The sequence below is a fragment of the Kwoniella shivajii genome, chromosome 1, assembly GCF_035658355.1.
Source record: "Kwoniella shivajii chromosome 1, complete sequence".
Classification (NCBI taxonomy): Eukaryota; Fungi; Basidiomycota; class Tremellomycetes; order Tremellales; family Cryptococcaceae; genus Kwoniella; species Kwoniella shivajii.
The window spans coordinates 1,524,424-1,542,038 of NC_085908.1; the positions used below are offsets into that span (position 1 = coordinate 1,524,424).

The following is a 17,615-nucleotide window of genomic DNA, read 5'->3' on the forward strand; positions in this document are numbered from 1 at the left end:
CTCTTTCACTCTGGAAACCATCATTTGTATGGGATCATATCATCATCCACCTTCTTCTTCCCTTTATATATCCCATCTCAACAATCAGATAGTCTGACTGAATTAGTGAGATCCTGAAGTTGAGCCTCCTAATGGCTCCAAAGAAGGAAGTGAAAGAGAAACAAGTAAAAGGGGACGAAGGTGAACTGCCTCGGAAACCTCGTCATCAATCAGAGTAAAAAGCTGACGAGAGGATCATTGCTTAGCGGAAGAGGTGAATATCAGCTTCACGACCAGGGGGTGTGAAATCAAGCTGACTTAACTTCGCACCTAGATGGTACTCGAATATATGAGGGAGGTAAGCTCCGTTGAATAGCCTAAAGCATCATACCGAGCTTACCAAAACAACTATCGTAGCAAAATCGGCCTTATGCGAATGGTGAACTTTCCTTCCTCCTTCAACTCCTCACCGCTGCCAATTAATACCACCACAATGATACCAAATGAGCAAATGTACTTAGTGATGAGAAACTGACGATATTCCACCACTGCTAGCTGACGTATCGGCAAATCTAAAAAATCGAGTTCCAAAAGCTGCTGCTGTCAAAGTACTTGCCACTCTTGCTGGTGAGTAGTCCTTTCCTTTTCTTTCTGTGAGGGAAGAATCCCCACGCATCATTTCTGTATGATACTCTATTTTTCGATCCTTCAATCATGCTCGATGATGACGGCTGATTGAATACTGTGCATCAGAAAGAGGTCAACTTACCGTCAAGCCGTACGGTAAACAGCTCATCTATTTGTATAATCAGGTAAGCTTCACGCTTCCACCCGCTTGCCTTCGCTTGGGAATAAAGCTCACATTCAATGCGGTAGTCGCTTCTCGAGGTACTGGCCCCAAAAGATCTCTCGGCTCTCGATAGCGAAATCAAAGAAACCAAGAATGATCTGGAGGAGAAGAGGAAAAAGCTCAAAACTCTTCAAACAGGTAGGCATATTGAGGTAAACAGCCATTTCAAATATATCGTAGTGACGCGATTAAACAGAACTCGCGAATAAAGAAGCATTGCCCAAGACAAAAGACTTGACTGCAGAGATCGAACGTGTCAAAGCTGACGTGAGTGTCTTGCAAACATCCGCTTAGTCGGGCTTGCAGATCTCCATACTTTGGTAGATGACGACTCGGCTGACAGAATACGCAGAATGAGATCACCCTTAAAGCCCTTGCGCCGTTTCGTGCTTCTACCAATGGTGAAGCTGCTGTCAATCCAATGTCAACGGAGGATATCAAGAAAATCGATGTCGACTTTACTAGATGGAGAAAAGAATGGGCTGAGCGAAGGAAAGTGTACAAAGAGTAAGTTGGTCAATCAATGTCATTTATACCCCGTACAGCCAACTCCTTTCGCTTCGCCATTTAGTGGTCCTCAGTGGATTACCAGACATGACCTCCATGTTGGAACCAAGCTGAATCAAAGCAATGTAGGCTTCTTGGTATGCTCATCGATGCCGGCCAAGTCGATAATGTAGCTGCCTTTGAAGAAGACCAGGGCATAGTCGGAGATGATGACGATGCTCAAGCTGTCGAACAAGGAGAATTCGTGAAGATTCCTGCTAAATCAGTCGTGAAGAGAACAGTAGGAAGTAGTCAGAAAGGAACGAGTGGTGGAGTGAAAAGGGATGGATCGAATGGTCATGCTGACAGTCAGGACGATGGAGGTGGAAAGAGGAAGAAAGCCAAGAAAGCGTAGAAGCTGGTGAAGGGTGAACCGTAGTTGTATTGATTGACTGATATTGTATGAGATCGTTGTACGTAGCCCTCTGGTAGTTGTAGATATCTGTATCAGTTGTACATAGGTAAAATCATTCTCACCTCATTTCCTGGACAATAGTGGACTCCTCAAAGATCCCAATGCATGTATGTTGTTATGTTTAGGTGCAAGATTGTCATTAAATTGACATGGCTTATCAATACTTTGTGTAACGGCACATCCGTCGGTATTCGCAGAGATATTCCGAGTAGTATGCATAAGGGGAAACGGCGGCCGGATGATGTTTGGTTCTCAATATCAAAGCATTGCTTGGGGTATCATGAATGGGATCTGGTTCCATTCCCATTGCTTATTCAGATTACTCGAGTGATGAGGTTTATTTATAGTCGATCGAACAGTTTGAATTGTAATCAGCTCGGTCTTGACTAACTCGTATCTTTGTTTTTCCGCTGGAACGATAGGTAGATAGGGAAGATGACCGAGGATCCTGATTTTGTTGGCTTATTAATAACAAATACTCGTATGCGATCATCCACCCCCCTGAGATATAGCGTGATCAGTGAGATGGGATGTGAGATGAGATGAGTTTGTGATGGCATGGAAACATGATGTGTCATCTAGTATCTTCTATGAGAGTGAAACAATATATATATATATATATATATATATAGCCCAAACGAACAGGTTAACAATCATCAGTTTTAGCTACAGATGAACATTCACTTGAAATCATTATTATACGCTACTACTTATCTGATCATCATACAATTCATCCTATTACCCAATATTCAATCATTATCTAAATCATCAGCATCATACACATCCCTTTTTAGATTCGCTTCATTACCCACTTTACCTATCACCCGATATTTCGGTACTTCAATTAACAAGATGTCTTCAGCTAAGTTCTTTGAAGCTGTCGAGGTGAGTGCCGGGGTTTTTCATCCTCTCCAGCTCAGAAGACAGTAGTTTCATAATCTCGTTACCCACTCTTCATCATCTCTGTTCTCAGTATTCGATATCGATAGTAACGCTAATCATTCATTCATTCATTCATTCATTCATTCATTCCGGATGATAGAACCGACGATCATACTATAACATTACAAAGGAATCACCTCTATCAAACGATCAATTGAAAGAATTAGTTGAAAAATCAGTCAAATTCGCTCCTACTTCATTCAACGGACAACAAAGTAGAGCAGTACTAGTCACAGGTAAAAAGAATGAGGAACTATGGGATACAATTTTAAAAGGATTTAAACCTACTTTAGGTGGTGATAGTGAGTTAAGAACGAAGCCCGAGTCTCCTCTGAATTTCTGAATCCCCTTTGTCTTTGTCTATGTCTTGGTTTTTGTCTTTTTATCTTTTTTCTTTGGGCCTGTTTCGATTAATGACGATCAATATATGCTCACTGTACTAATTCAATTATATTTGAATGAATTATAGAGGGTCAAGAAGATTTTTACACGAACAAATTCGAAACTCAATATAAATCAGGTTATGGTACTGTTTTATTCTTTGAAGATCAAGATATCCTTAATGGGTTCAGTGCCAAGATGCCTTTCTTATCTCAAGTGAGTATCATTCCATCCATTCCGAAATCGATCTTGCGAAAACGAATCAAGCAGCGAACAAGCAGAAATCACGATTACTTACGCTTTGTTCTCCTTTTTTGGTATCACCAATTAGCACTTCCCTGTTTGGTCCGAGAACTCTGCTGGTATCCTTCAGTATATAGTTTGGACAGCGCTCGAAACTGAAGGTTATGGAGCTTCCTTGCAGGTGAGCCTCACTTTCGAATCACACGATATTCATCAGCGAGATTACGTGTGCTGACTAGAGATATTCCTGAATTTTTGCCGATTCGTTTCGTATCGTAGCATTTCGGTGCTATGTCAGCTGAAATCCAAGCTGATATTCATAAATTATTCGATCTACCTCCATCTTGGAAGGTGAGTGATTTCGGACGTACTTGAATCTTGAACCTGAACCTATTTGAAAGGCTGGGACGGATGAATGACTGATGCCGATATTTTCGCATGATTAGAACACTGCTCTTCTACCATTTGGTAAACCTTCCGGACCACCTGGAAACCCCGCCAAAGCAAAAGACTTTGAACCTCTTGAAAAGAGAACAAAGTTCTTCCTTGATTAATTTCATTCTTGCAACACCTACTAATCATCCCGATCTGAATAAATCTCTCCTCTCGATGGAACGGATTGGGTGACTGAGTCGATACGGTGAATGGAGATTGAGTGAAGACAAGAATTGGTTAAAATGGACTGATAAGGTATAGATACAGTAGATACAGTAGATGAGTAAATAAACAGAAGATTGAGTGTATGAACGAACCCCTTTCGCCTGCAAACGAAACTCTTACTCTCTTGGGAATTTGTAAGCCTCGTGTTTCCGCTCATACATAAAAAATTCACTACACCGCTGGGTCAATCATTCTATACCCATAGTCTGAAGAGATTCTGCTGCCATCATTCGTGTCACCACTTTGTCAATGCCGAGCGATGTAATACGATTGCCATTCGACAACCCTGATATAGATGCATTTCCTTCCAGACAACACCAAAAAAGTCGTTTGTATACTAGTCAGTTAAAAAAAGAGGGTTTTGTCCTCTAGTTCCACTTCTCTACCCACCGAATTACGGTCTAAATCTAAATGATACCAGCTTCTTTCATCTTAGCTACGAGTTCGTCAACAGATCCGACCTATGTCAGATTATTTTTTTGATTAGCAATTACCAAATTGAAAATTCCACTTTTTAATCTCTCGATGATAAGGAACAAGAAAGAAAGCTAACCTTTCCACCACCTTGTCTTTTGGCAGGTTCAGAAACTGAGATAGTCTCGAATCGTGGTGTCTAGAATGTACAATAAGCGTTTTTCTATCACTGTATATATGTGGGATAAATCTCGCAGCGCGGCATGGTATTTGAGGTCTCTGATATTTACAACCAAGGAACCAAGTCAGTAACTCACAAAGTCAAGACCTAAATCTTCAGGTTTGAAAGTCTCGATCTTCTTCTTCTTAGCTTTCATGATATTTGGCTTTTGACACGAAATGGTGGGAAAAGTCAGCTCCATTGGGTGATTGACTCTGTATGCATAATCTAGCTCACCAAAGAAGCATATCGAGGTTCTGTCATTATCAAGCACGGGAGTTGAGTTGGATTTGTGAGCTCCCAAAACCGACCTTCATGATGACACTTATGAAATTTAAAAAACTCACCATTCAATCTGAGATCAGTGGTGACGATCATTGGTAATTTACTTTCGATAATTTCCAAACCACCATCGATTTCTCTTGTAACATTAACTTTACCATCTTGTTCAATAGTTAATTTTGATGCGAAAGAACCTTGACCCCAACCTAATAAACCGGCCAACATTCCACCTGTTGAACCTGAATCATCATCAATAGCTTGTTTACCCATTATGACCAAATCGAATTTCTTGTCTTGGATGATCTTCTTGATTGCGTTGGCGACACTAATGGGTTCAACAACAGTATTTTCAGGAACAGTGATATGTATACCAGAATCTGCACCCATGGCCAACGCTGTCCTAATCGTATCCACTGCTTTAGGTGGTCCAATCGATAATGCTGTAATGGACGTCACTACTGATGGCTTTTTCTCTCGAAGTCGAATCGCTTCTTCAACAGCTGCGAGGGTGGGTGGGTGGGCAGAATATCAGTATATACATCTTCCCACACATCCCTCAAATTGATGATCATTGTTGAAACGCATAAACATGAAGAATGGTAAACTCACCAATCTCATCAAAAGGGTTCTAGAATCCCCACACATGGTTCAATATCAGCTGAGTTTTCTCGCGCCTTATACCAGAACCAAACCACTCACCATCGAATGCTTGACATTGGTATCAACACCTTTACCATCAGATGCAACTCTGATTTTCCTATTATGTATTGGATCAGTATCTCCATTCTGCTCGGCCGATTTGATGGAAGGTCACAACATACACAGCATAATCGATTGACCTTTTTACGGGTACGAGAATATTGACTAGGCTTGGTAACGTGGGTCTCATCGCGCTGTTCTATATATTGCTGCTGCTGATGTGTGATCGGTTGAGGGTGATGAGTTCTGTAAAGAGAAAGTGAACAAGGTTGATTGAATTGGGATAAATGCATGATCCTGTTTTTTCTTCTACTCTTGAATTATCGGCTTCTCCTTTGAATCCTTTACCGACGCATAAGGTGGATTGATATTACGTAATGACCTTTCCGCGCTTGAACGATTCGTGGATGACGGATGAGCAAGTGAAGGATATGTGAACAACAACAACGACGACGACGATGACCTATCAATCAACTCATCTGTCAGCGCGTACCATCCAAGATCCTACGTTTCCCGTGTGACGAAGTGCTAGAATAGATTGATTACAGTGCACAGCAGCGATCAAGAGAGATTCGACTAGCTGAGTGAGGAAAGCAATACCTGCCTCATACCGCCACTCCGCTGCAATCTTAGTAACAATGACGAGGACTTCGCATCATCCTCATCCGACACCTTCGTTCCCTGTATACTGTCTCGATTGGGCAGATGATGATACCTTGATACTCGGAGGTGGTGGTGGAGCCAGTAGAAGCGGTATACAGAATAAGCTTGTAAGTCCAGTCAACAGCTCGACACATCTTCCGTTCATCCTATTGCATGCTAAGAGGGATATACATTAACGATAAGCAATTTGATCTGACATAGAAAGTATGCAAAGTAACGAAAGATGGTAAATCAGTCAAGTACCTGTCTGAACATGTTTTATCAAATGAGGAAGATGCTCCAATGACTATATCGATAGATAGGACTGTAAGCTTATTCTCTGCTATACAACGCATTGAGCATCGAAAAGCTGATCATTCTGGTTAAAGGGCAAACAATTGATCACTGGTGTAAATGCTTCTTCATCAAATGTCAAAGAAGGGAAGAATGAACATTGTAGAGTATTTGGTTATTCAGACGAAAGGTTAGTTTCCTTAAGATGACTGTGATACTCTGGGAATACGTACTGACGATTGAAAATGCGTTATGTGTCCGTCTCTGGATTGATAGTGTCGATTTCGTCAAAAGTCAAAAGACCATAGACGCTGAATGGTCGGATGATTATCCATATCAAGTGAGTTGATCACGCATCGTCACAATGATACTCTGATGCACAATGAATACTGATTCTTGGCCAATCTAGAAACTCACATCACTATCCCCTTCTTCGACGTTATTAGCAATCGGAACAACAGATGATAAGGTCACTCTGCTTCACTATCCTTCACTCGAAGTATGCATTCCAACATTCTTGACTGATTCGGAACTTGTAGATCTGGATTGGGGTGGTGCCAACGGTGATTGGGTAAGCTCATCTCAATCTCCTTCCTTTTCTTTGGTTTCATCGATTAAGGATATCGAGCCGCCGAGGCTTATGAATTGAATCTAGCTTGGAATTACAACTACCAAAGCATTGTTCTTATACCACGTGAAGAATGGAGAGAAAGGAAATACTAAGTTGGAGTTGAAACAAACTATTTATACACCAAGTTTGGATATAACTCCTGTAGCTTTCAGATCTGCCAGGTGAGTACACTTGATCAAACTACCATGACAGGTTCAATACGTTATCATCATTACAAAGTATGGAAATAACTAATGACCACTTGTGACGTGCATTAGATTCTCACGAACTCCTTCATCTCCGCTGACCATTCATGCTATACTCAACGCTACTAAATCAGCTAAAAGAGGTGCACCGAGAAAAGCTTTCGCGGTAACCTTTGGTGTCGTTTCACCACCTTCACATGCACCGTTGACAGAAGAAGAGATCAAATCGCAAAACCAACCACCAGAAAAAGGTAAAGGCAAGGAGAAAGAAGGTTCTCAAACTGAAGAAATTGGTAAATGGGATGTGATTACCAGGAGAGAAGTCGGAGGTAAACCAGTGACTGTTTTTGATGTCAGGTAAGTGTCATTTAGTCCTTCCAATGTATCAAAGAAAGAGTAAAATCATAAGTGATATTCCCACTGAAGATCAGAGCTGATGTGAAATGGGCGTAACAGTAACGACGGGAAACTACTTGCATATGGTTGTTCCGATCTCTCTATAGGTATACTAGATTCAAAGACTTTGGCTGTGAGTGATAGTGATTCTGAAAGTGATTTCAAATCACCTTGGACGCACGAACGTTTACGGGTATGAGTTGTGATTGAACTAAAGACCATGTTTGACATTTCAGCCCCTCCTGAAAATCCTACATGCACACTCATTCCCACCTACTGCTCTTCGGTTCAATCCCTCGGCCACATTGCTCGTATCTGCAAGTGCAGACAATACGATTAGAGCAATTGTCGTTCCCGCATCTTTCGGAGGAGGTGAGTTATCTTTCCATTTAGCTGGCATTTGCGCTGGAACAAAATGTGCTGATTTACATGTCCAGTGTCAATGACCGTTATCGCTCTCTTATTGGCTATATTGATTTTGCTGGTCGCTTTGGTTTTGAGGCGATAGTGTTGGAGATCGAGATGAATTAGTGGCGAGGGGGTGATTCAAGGGGACATATTTGGTATGGAATCATTGTTTGTAGTGGCTGCAATATATGTATATAGACACCTTACGATATGAGTCCACGAGACATGATCATGAGCTAGTTGAATCCCGGATACGAGTACTTGGTTGAATGCAACATCAGCATATTTTGCCACCGTTATTATTTCAGGTTGAGTGAGGATGACCGGTTATCAGGAACGACACCAATAACAACAACAACAACAAATTACAATTGCACTCAATGAATGGCTCTTCACTCAGATCTCTCTTGTTGTTTGCCTTCAAATATATGAATAGAATACCAATTATCTACTGGAGAATCAATCAATCAATGGACCACGGTGATCATTCTGGACATGGGGACGCAGGACATTCGATGCCTGGAATGGGACATGATGTGACTCCATCTTGTTCGGTGAGTTTATAATCCGCCTTGTCAGTATCGGCAACAAGCCTGGCCTGGCCTGGCCTTGGCCAAGCACGAACACGTCTGAAAGAAATGAGTCAAGCTGAAATGACTTTAATGATTGGTGATGATTCAGATGAACATGCTATGGAATAATCAAATTGAAGATACATGTGTAGTGTTTCGTTCATGGCATATTTCAGGTCCTATGACAATGTTCATTTCATGGTGAGTTGGCTCATTCTCTCTCTCTCTCTCTCTCTCTTTGTGATAATCATCGATCGTGCTCGTTACGCTTGCCAAAGAAAATATGCTAATGAAATGTCGTAATGACTATTGGTCTTCTTTCATTTTCAGTATATTAGTAGTGGTAATTTCATTTGGATATTCAACTTTATTACATTCGATAAAATCATTAGATCGTAAAATCGCTTTATCACTATATCAAACGTCAGTACCTAATAGAAGGGTAGATTCGCACTCAAATTTAAATTCAAGTTCAAATGTGAATTCGCGAAGAGAAAGTTCGATCGTACCGCCCGTTGGGAATGGTTATAGCGTTGTCGAAAGTGGAGCTTTGACTAAAGTTGGAATGTAAGTTCTTCTAAAATGGAGCCAATCCAGAGTCAGTAGACGAGCTGGTCATCCCCTTGCATGATTGGAGAGATCCGTGTCCGCGTTACTGAGAGATATCAGAGGGCATTCAGCGGAATTTCTTGGTTATAAAGGAGGATTGCTGCTACTGCTAATTATAGCTCACTGTGATCACCAAAGATATGTCGAAGTAAGCTGATCATACGCACATTGTAGGACGAAACTATCACTTCAAACGCGTATGATAAGAGCATCACTTTATGCTTTATCAGTTGGTATTTCATTTTGGGTAAGTATCCTCTTCGATCGATACTAATCCCCTTCCAATCCTATGTATGTATGTGACTAATCCCTTTGTCTCTCCCTCTCTCTATATATGTAGTTGATGCTGGTAGCTATGACGTACAATACATATCTGTTCTTGTCAATCATCATAGGAGCTTTCTTGGGTCATATAAGCTACGAATCTGAAATAGATGTAGGGTGGGTTACTTTTCTCTTCGTCTCACCGAAAGCCCTGTGATATATTAGGGGTTACTAGGCTAATTCACACATCTCTCGCAGTGCTGTACTAGGCGGAGGTGGTAATGGAAAAGGCCTGGCTTGTCATTAAGCTTTTGGTTTGCCTTGAGACATACGTGGGCTTGTGTAGAAAGCCAAAAAATTATCTCATATCGTTCATCTTGCATATATCGTTTTATCGTATACATGTACGAGTAATTTTACATATCTTGTCCATCACGCGTACCACGGCATGTGTTTCTCGCTTGTATATTCATGGTCCCTTGCTCATGGCGGCACATTACCCCATTTGTGTTCTTTCAACCATTCACCTCCATATTCTTCGTATTCCGCTCTGGTGACTCTTGCTTCTTTCGCTTCGGCTGTGGATGACCATTCAGCCATACCTTTCCAAGCTTCTAGTCTTGGATCACCACCATCCAATGAAGATACGATCTTCAATGGTGCTCTGAACGGTAAGATTGGTGTGAGAGTATTACGCATTCTGGGAATCAAATTTGGGATATTTGCCGATCCACCAGTGATGAATATACACTAAATCACGATTGATCACCATCAGCTCATACTTCTCTTTCTCACTGGAGAAAATCGGTTGCGAGCTGAGAATATGAAATATGAAAAGATGCAGGACTTGCCTGCATGATCCTCTTCCTTTCTTCCTCATCAAACCCATTCAAAACCCAACCCGCAACTTCACCTAGACCAGCACTATCGATCCCCCACATACTAGGTTGGAACCAAGTCTCAGGTACACGTATTCTCTCTACGTTCAAATGCAGTTGATGGTTCAGTTGCATGTCTTCGAAGTCATACTTCTGGTTGAGAGGTAATCCGCCATGAACGAAAGCATTAATGAGTTTGTTCTTAGCTTCTGCTCTTCCTATCAAAGTTTGTTCTTCATCAAATGTTGGATCGTATTGTAACAATCTTGATTCGATTGACATTAATGCTGTTTGATCATCTTCTTCCGCTTCAGACTCCTCATCACCTCCCTGAATCGGCAAGTAAAGATAAGGTTGGGCTCCCTGGACATAGTACAGGTTCCACTTACAATTTCTCGATATACATGCCAGTCGGAATCGTCCATCCCGAAGCCGTCGTCATCTTCAGCAAGCATTACCAGTCAGTATTTCCCTCTAACAACTATCAGAATAGGACTTCAAGTAAATCTACTCACCTTCTCCCTTCTTTCTTTTCTTGTTACTGGTCTTCTCTTCTGCAGCCAAAGTAGCGATATTCTTCATCCTATTTTGAGCTGCTGCAGATTTCCTGTCTCCTAGTTGCGCCTTTCGCTTCTTACGTTCTTGTATACGTGCAATGACAGACTACGATTGCAGATGTCAGCTTATGGTTGGTTGATTCAAGCACATCGAGACACTGACCTCTTGTTCCTCTTTTAGACGAGAAGACCATCCTGAAGGATTGGTAGTCCTTTCTTCTTCCTCTAGTCGCTTTTCCTCCCCCTACAACAAAAAGAATATCGCATTAGCTGTGACTACGTATCTGTTGCATTGAGAATGAGAAACTTACCAATCTTTCCCTTTCTTTCTGTTTTTCCGCTCTGGCTCTGACTCTAGCATCCCAACCGGCCTTCATCAGTCTCTGTCTTCTTTTCTCTTTGATCTCTTCTTCTGTCAATTCAGCATCTGGCCTGTTAACAAGTGGGAAAACAGGTTCTTCTTCAGGTTCATCTTCCATTCCTAGATCTTTTCTTTGCTTTTTTCTCACTTCAATTTCAGTCTTTTTAACATAGCTATCTAATTCCGCTTCAGTCTCAAATGGAGTCATCTCACGTAATCGTGATAAGAAATCTGCTTTTTTGAATTGTGATCTTTCAGATTGAAGAAGTTTATATTCTTCCAATTCAGCAACTTTGGCCGCGAGCTGAAGATGGCAGACTGATTAGTGAATCGCACAACGGCGTCATGGTATAATGAAATAACTTACTTTTTGTGCTCGTTGCTTAGCTTGCATTTCCTGTAACCTCTTTCCTTGCTCCTTCCTTCTTTCCGAAGCTGCCGCCAATTCTGCTTCGGTTTTCTCGTTCACCTCCTTCGAGGGTTGAAAGTGCATCAGCTGCTATTCTTTGCTCCAATCGAAATGGAACAGCTGCAACTTACAGGTGGCGTATAAGGGAATTGTACGACTTTGGTGATCTCTGACAATTTTTGTGGTGATGCTAAAGAACGTAATTCTCCGTCGTAATCTGTGGAGAAATAACACGTCTCACGAAGCATGAACTTGTAGATCAAAATATCAGCTTTTCTTTTGTCATTTCTTCCCAAAGAAGAGAAGCGTGCTTACAGTCGCTTGTGAAGGAGTCACTTTCAAGGGGAAGGAAGGATATTTGAGTTGAGCTAGTTTTAGCATCAGTTCAGAAGCTTGTGCTCCGCCCCACGGTATTCTGTGAAAATGTCAGCTATGAAATTCAATCCGTACGATCTGACTTCTCAGCTTACCTTTTAGCTCGACTCATTATTCCTCTCCCGTTCATGATGGGTATTACGGTACTGGCTTGATGACCCAAACTAATAGCTAAACCATCTTGATGTTCTTGTCTCGAATACGCGAATAAGGAATCTATGCCGTATGTCACTGAGGGGGCATTGTAGAGTTCAAACAGGAGCTCAGAGGTCACTAAGAGCGCCAGACGAATCAGCCAGGACATACTGATTGAACGTCACTAAATAGGATGCAGAAAACTCACTCGCTCTGCTGAATAAGGGATTGGCTAGTCTTTCAGTCATCACAATCGGTTGTTCTATCTTCGGTGAATCTATCCCTAACTTGCAAAATGTATAGTCTAATGCACATTCCTAAGCGAGTGAATTCCAGTGAGCTCACAGTATTTCCTCGGGTAAGATCGATTAATGATGAGAATGGATTGTGAGGTGTGACTTATTTTGATACTTACAAGTAAATCCGAATGAATCAATAGATCACCATCAAACATTGATCTAATATTACTCCTGGAATTCGCATCTACTTCTGTATCTCTCCCAAATAACAACAGGTTTTTCTGTATCTTCCTTTCTTTGTAACGAGCTATGACATTCGGTCTATCTATATAGGCAGTGGACATTGAACTGAACCCTGCTCTCCACGATTGTGCACCTAATCAGGAATGGAATAATCAGCTCATTGTTAATTTTCGTAGCTCAGCTGATATTCTACTGCACAGATAAGCTCACCGTTGTCTATACATATTGAAGGATCTTGTCCATCTAGTGAATGGTAGTCAAATGCAGGCTGAGGTTGACCTTCATATCCTCCTTCCGGGATGTAGACTATATTGGTTCGAGAACGTGAAGATGAAGATGAAGAAGATGAAGATGAAGAAGCATGGTTCTCAGTTACGCCATTCATTCTGCCGATTCTTGTGAAGCGCCCGGAGGATGTTGTTTGAAAAATTGGTTTCACGGATGATCTCTGATGATGATGACGAAGAAGATGAAAGTTGTGAAAGGAAAGTTGAGGGAAGTGAGAAGTTATTCGATAGAGTGATAGAGTTGGGAATAATCTCTTATAAACCGTGCCTGAATTGTTATGATACAGGTCAAAGTTGCGTATCTGTTCGACCCATCACATACATCTCACAGCTTTCAAGATCATCACCATATTCGGTCTATTCAAGCTGCATAGTCTCTGAAACATAAGTGACTTAGCTGCTGCTCAGAATTATTCTCATCTTCAGGAAAGAATAGAGCCTCACAGATCAAAGTCACTTCACATCTGGACGAAATGTTATCATGACCGATGACCATGCGATTGGGGAGATTGTGTCAGCACTCTAGAGCGGTACGACTCGTGATTGATTCATGCAGCTCCAACTCTACGAGGAAGTTCTCGTACTCAGGTGCTTGCCATGCTGCAAAATCCAACGATAAGAGATCAATCAAGAGCCAGTTTAATCTGAAAGACCTGCCGAAGAAGAAGCTAGGTGCAGATGGTCTGCCGCTTCAATCTCTCGGTGCATGGAGGCCGGATACTGAGATATCCAACCTCAGCTCGAAATCACATACGGATACAGGTCAGTGGTTTCTTCAGTTCCATAAATACTTGCATACACAATGTGGCTTACATCTCACGAATGTCTTACCTCCAGTAGCTGAAGTATCTCTTTCTGCAATCGATGAAGAAGCTCAAGTGGAAAAAGCTATAGAAGAAGGAACCATACCTAGCTCTACACTTGCTAGAGAAGTCTACACAAACTGGCTAAGATTTCCTGATTGTATACTTCTGACAAGGGTTGGAAAATTTTACGAAGTGAGCGGTTCTTGTCCTCCCTCATATTCCGGAATTTCCCCATATCCTTAAGAAAACAGAGGTTCAGACTGTAACATTCGTCTCGTCATGTAGTCATATTTCGAACCCGCTCGACATCTATCTTCTATTCTCAATATCAAGCTCGCTCAGAAATCCTATAAAATCAGAGATCCTAAATTCCGACCTAGTAAACCTGGAGAATCACCACCTATGATAGAACGTAAATTTCCTTTTGCCGGATTCCCAGTGGCTGCTTTAGACAAGTATCTCAAGGTTTTAGTTCAAGAGCTTGGACATACGGTTGTATTGGTAGAAGAATATGATGAGGAAGGAGCTATTGCGTTTGTGGGTAAAAAGGTTACTGCATCAATTGGATTAAAAGAAAGAAGGGTTTATCGAGTTATTACTCCTGGTACGATGATTGATGAAGGTTGGTTAGATGGAAGTGAATCAAGATACCTTCTTGCTATCGCTATGGGGAAAGAATCTTTGAATCATGCCGATCAAGAAGGAGGAGGAATGGCACTTTCCTTGGCTTATACAGATCCTTCAACTGGTGAATTCTTTACTAAAGAAACTACTCTGTCAAATATGGAAGATGAGTTAGCTAGAATAGCACCTCGTGAGATTGTACTTGATCAATCGTTAAAATCAAACTGGACAGGAAACAGTAATACATCGAGTAGTGAATTGGATGAAGGTATTTCAGAGTTGATGAGTTTACTACAGATTCTTGGAGTTCATATATCATTTGCGAATCCACATCAATCACCTCCTCTATGGGGGACCGATGACCTCCCTTCCGATTTAGATACCAAGTCTAGGTCTACAGAGAGTATGGCTATTGCTTTGTTACGATATCAGCTTCAATATGCTTTGAGAGATTCAATGCCTTCTTTAAGTCAACCTAGCCGACAAAATAATCAAGCTCAAATGCAAATTGATGCTGCTACTTTGCAAGCTCTAGAAATCCGACATGCTCTTCGTCCAGGTGGCTTAGTAGCTATTGGAGAACGACAAAACGTTTCACCTCTGTCAAGTAGAGGAACCTTGTTGTCTGTCATATCCAAAACCATCACTCAATCAGGTCACAGATTATTAATTCGAACTTTGACTTCACCTTCTACTTGTTTGCAAATTATCAACGATCGATTAGCACTTGTTCAAGCTATGTATGATCGAGAGGATCTTCGGGAAGAGCTAAGAGACAGTTTGAGAGGAATGGAAGATGTAATGCGTATTGTGCAGAGGTTTAGGGGACAAAGAGGAAGTAATAGGGATATATGGGATGTAGGCCTTTGGATAAGAACAGTTGAAGGTCTACTGAACAGAATCAAGGATGAGGTCAACTATGAGAAACATTCTATTCAGAGTGACGGGATCAGAGAAGGGATGGAAAGGCTTCAAAATCTCATCGAGAAATTCGAACCATTGGGAGACTTGGCTGAGAAGATCGAAATTTCGATTGACGAAAATGCTATTATGCGGAGTATATCACCTGAGGAAGGCGATGAGAGCATGGAAGATGCCGGAGACGCTATGTTGGTGGATGAAGGGGAAAAGTCAACGATCAAGGAAACGAAAGAAACGAAGAAAGAGAGGATTGAGAGGGAAAAACAGGAAAAAGAGGATAGACAATGGTGGATCCTTCCTACGTAAGTGTCTTCTCAAGAAACAAAACATCATGTCAATCGAATGAAGCTCACTTACGAATGGTCACTAAAAGATTTTCCGCTGATTTGCAAAGATTGCATGATGATCTTGCCTTGCTCAAAATTCAAAAGGATAAGCTACAAGCAGATCTAATAAAACGATATAGTATGTTTCTCGGTTTTAGTGGATTTTCACGTTGGTCAGCTAATGATTGATACCTCCAGATGCACCAAGTATCAAACTCCTCAAAGGTATTCGATACGGATATCATGTTCAAATCACTTCGACTGATATCTCAAAGGTTGAAAAGGCTAGATCGTTAGAGAGAATCGGCGGCACAAGTGGTAAAATTGCATATTATGCGTACGGCGTAAGCGTGTCGTTGTAGACTGAGAGAAAAACGCTGCGACTAACGGTTATGTCGTATTCCAGCCATGGTCAGCTCTAGGTGGCAAGACTGAAATAGCTATTGAAACTCTTTCAATGGCACAACGGAGAGCTGAGAGGGATCTGCGCAATATGGTAAGTGCGGTTTAGCACTATGATAGGAATATTAAGGAAACTAAATTCTTGAGTATTAGGTCATCGAAGGATTTGAGAAAATCCAACGAAATGCAGAATTGATTGATGAGATCGATTTGACAATGAGTTTTGCTCAAAATGCCAGAGAAATGGGTTGGGTAAGACCTGAATTGAATGACTCGTAAGTGACTTCGCATTCTTTACTAACAAAATTCTACAATTGGATTGAAGGGAATTCAATTTGGCTAATGATTATCAATCAGCAATGAGCTACACATAGTGGCAGGTCGACATCCTTCAATTGAATCATCTTTACTCTCATCAGGAAGAACGTTTACTCCAAACAACACAACAATGAAACCTTCTTCGCATCTACATATCATCACGGGACCAAATCAAGGTGGTAAATCAACATTACTTCGACAAACAGCTTTGATCACTATTTTAGCTCAAAGTGGATCATTCGTCCCTGCTACCAAAGCTACAATCGGAATTGTCGATAGAGTATTCAGTAGAGTAGGCGCAAGAGATGATTTATGGAGAGATAGGAGTACTTTCATGCTTGAAATGGTCGAGACCGCTTCCATCCTTAAGCACGCCACAAACAGATCATTAGTTATAATGGATGAAATCGGTAGAGGTACAACTCTACAAGCTGGAGTTTCGATTGCCTACGCTACTTTAGATCATATACTAGATCAAATCAGATGTAGAACAATGTTCGCTACTCATTATCATGAATTAGGAAAGATGTTGGGGTATAATGATGACAAAATAGCTAGCGATGGGGAAATCGGGGCGAAAGGAAGAGAAGGGGTACAATATTGGTGCACAGATGTCGATGAAGTCGTGAGTCTGCTTCGTGTTTTCGCACTGAATGGAAAGAGTGCATTTTGACGAAGTATTTAACTGACTTTAGAGTAAATCCAAAAAATAGGACGGCGATTTCTCGTATTCATATAAATTGAGACCTGGGATCAATCATCATTCCCATGCTATCGTAAGTCTGCAAATCTCCCTGTTCCCCGCTGGTCAAAAGATGAATTATTCTGATTGCAACTCATCATTACTATTATAAAAATCGCAGAAAGCAGCACGTTTAGCAGGAATGCCAGAGTCGTTCTTGCAAATTGCAGAGAGCACCCTGAAACAAGTTCAAGCAACAGGTCGATTTGATCCTCCAAACCACTTTGATTATTTTACAACACCGATTTGGACACGCAGAAATTGAAGTGTTGAAGGGTAGCGTGATAAGTATGTTATATCTGCATTAACCTATACCCAATCATAAATATATTTCGTAAATCATAAATACCACAATCATAC

The 17,615-nt window shown here is 41.3% G+C and overlaps 7 protein-coding genes across 7 annotated transcripts; 5 read left to right on the forward strand and 2 right to left on the reverse strand.

The window, feature by feature from the left end:
* Window positions 1-131: 131 nt before the first annotated feature.
* Window positions 132-1,730, forward strand: IL334_000588 (uncharacterized protein; the record flags this gene model as incomplete). Its single annotated transcript, XM_062932354.1, has 10 exons — window positions 132-180; window positions 246-253; window positions 314-337; window positions 397-418; window positions 535-606; window positions 733-791; window positions 856-967; window positions 1,026-1,096; window positions 1,182-1,336; window positions 1,466-1,730. The coding sequence occupies 10 exons, from the start codon at window positions 132-134 to the stop codon at window positions 1,728-1,730; spliced, it is 837 nt and encodes a 278-aa protein (XP_062788405.1).
* A 912-nt stretch (window positions 1,731-2,642) lies between these two features.
* On the forward strand, window positions 2,643-3,910 carry IL334_000589 (uncharacterized protein; the record flags this gene model as incomplete). Its single annotated transcript, XM_062932355.1, has 6 exons — window positions 2,643-2,675; window positions 2,833-3,034; window positions 3,202-3,329; window positions 3,445-3,537; window positions 3,636-3,707; window positions 3,803-3,910. The coding sequence occupies 6 exons, from the start codon at window positions 2,643-2,645 to the stop codon at window positions 3,908-3,910; spliced, it is 636 nt and encodes a 211-aa protein (XP_062788406.1).
* A 513-nt stretch (window positions 3,911-4,423) lies between these two features.
* On the reverse strand, window positions 4,424-5,821 carry IL334_000590 (uncharacterized protein; the record flags this gene model as incomplete). Its single annotated transcript, XM_062932356.1, has 8 exons — window positions 4,424-4,477; window positions 4,570-4,629; window positions 4,748-4,816; window positions 4,888-4,907; window positions 4,998-5,432; window positions 5,542-5,560; window positions 5,632-5,689; window positions 5,754-5,821. 8 exons carry the CDS (start codon window positions 5,819-5,821, stop codon window positions 4,424-4,426), a joined length of 783 nt encoding a protein of 260 aa, XP_062788407.1.
* A 448-nt stretch (window positions 5,822-6,269) lies between these two features.
* Window positions 6,270-8,287, forward strand: IL334_000591 (uncharacterized protein; the record flags this gene model as incomplete). Its single annotated transcript, XM_062932357.1, has 10 exons — window positions 6,270-6,401; window positions 6,496-6,600; window positions 6,663-6,757; window positions 6,844-6,907; window positions 6,977-7,138; window positions 7,223-7,359; window positions 7,456-7,740; window positions 7,840-7,912; window positions 8,016-8,151; window positions 8,217-8,287. 10 exons carry the CDS (start codon window positions 6,270-6,272, stop codon window positions 8,285-8,287), a joined length of 1,260 nt encoding a protein of 419 aa, XP_062788408.1.
* Window positions 8,288-8,657: 370 nt separating this feature from the next.
* Window positions 8,658-9,939, forward strand: IL334_000592 (uncharacterized protein; the record flags this gene model as incomplete). Its single annotated transcript, XM_062932358.1, has 6 exons — window positions 8,658-8,741; window positions 8,869-8,960; window positions 9,090-9,326; window positions 9,543-9,615; window positions 9,709-9,809; window positions 9,891-9,939. The coding sequence occupies 6 exons, from the start codon at window positions 8,658-8,660 to the stop codon at window positions 9,937-9,939; spliced, it is 636 nt and encodes a 211-aa protein (XP_062788409.1).
* A 176-nt stretch (window positions 9,940-10,115) lies between these two features.
* Window positions 10,116-13,214, reverse strand: IL334_000593 (uncharacterized protein; the record flags this gene model as incomplete). The annotated part of the gene is made up of 13 exons (XM_062932359.1): window positions 10,116-10,382; window positions 10,484-10,840; window positions 10,900-10,952; window positions 11,026-11,173; window positions 11,231-11,311; window positions 11,379-11,732; window positions 11,796-11,900; window positions 11,969-12,088; window positions 12,153-12,252; window positions 12,308-12,485; window positions 12,556-12,664; window positions 12,763-12,962; window positions 13,040-13,214. The coding sequence occupies 13 exons, from the start codon at window positions 13,212-13,214 to the stop codon at window positions 10,116-10,118; spliced, it is 2,247 nt and encodes a 748-aa protein (XP_062788410.1).
* A 383-nt stretch (window positions 13,215-13,597) lies between these two features.
* On the forward strand, window positions 13,598-17,520 carry IL334_000594 (uncharacterized protein; the record flags this gene model as incomplete). The annotated part of the gene is made up of 10 exons (XM_062932360.1): window positions 13,598-13,629; window positions 13,673-14,114; window positions 14,208-15,769; window positions 15,841-15,932; window positions 15,992-16,137; window positions 16,200-16,289; window positions 16,349-16,470; window positions 16,553-17,138; window positions 17,227-17,289; window positions 17,377-17,520. 10 exons carry the CDS (start codon window positions 13,598-13,600, stop codon window positions 17,518-17,520), a joined length of 3,279 nt encoding a protein of 1,092 aa, XP_062788411.1.
* Window positions 17,521-17,615: the final 95 nt, after the last annotated feature.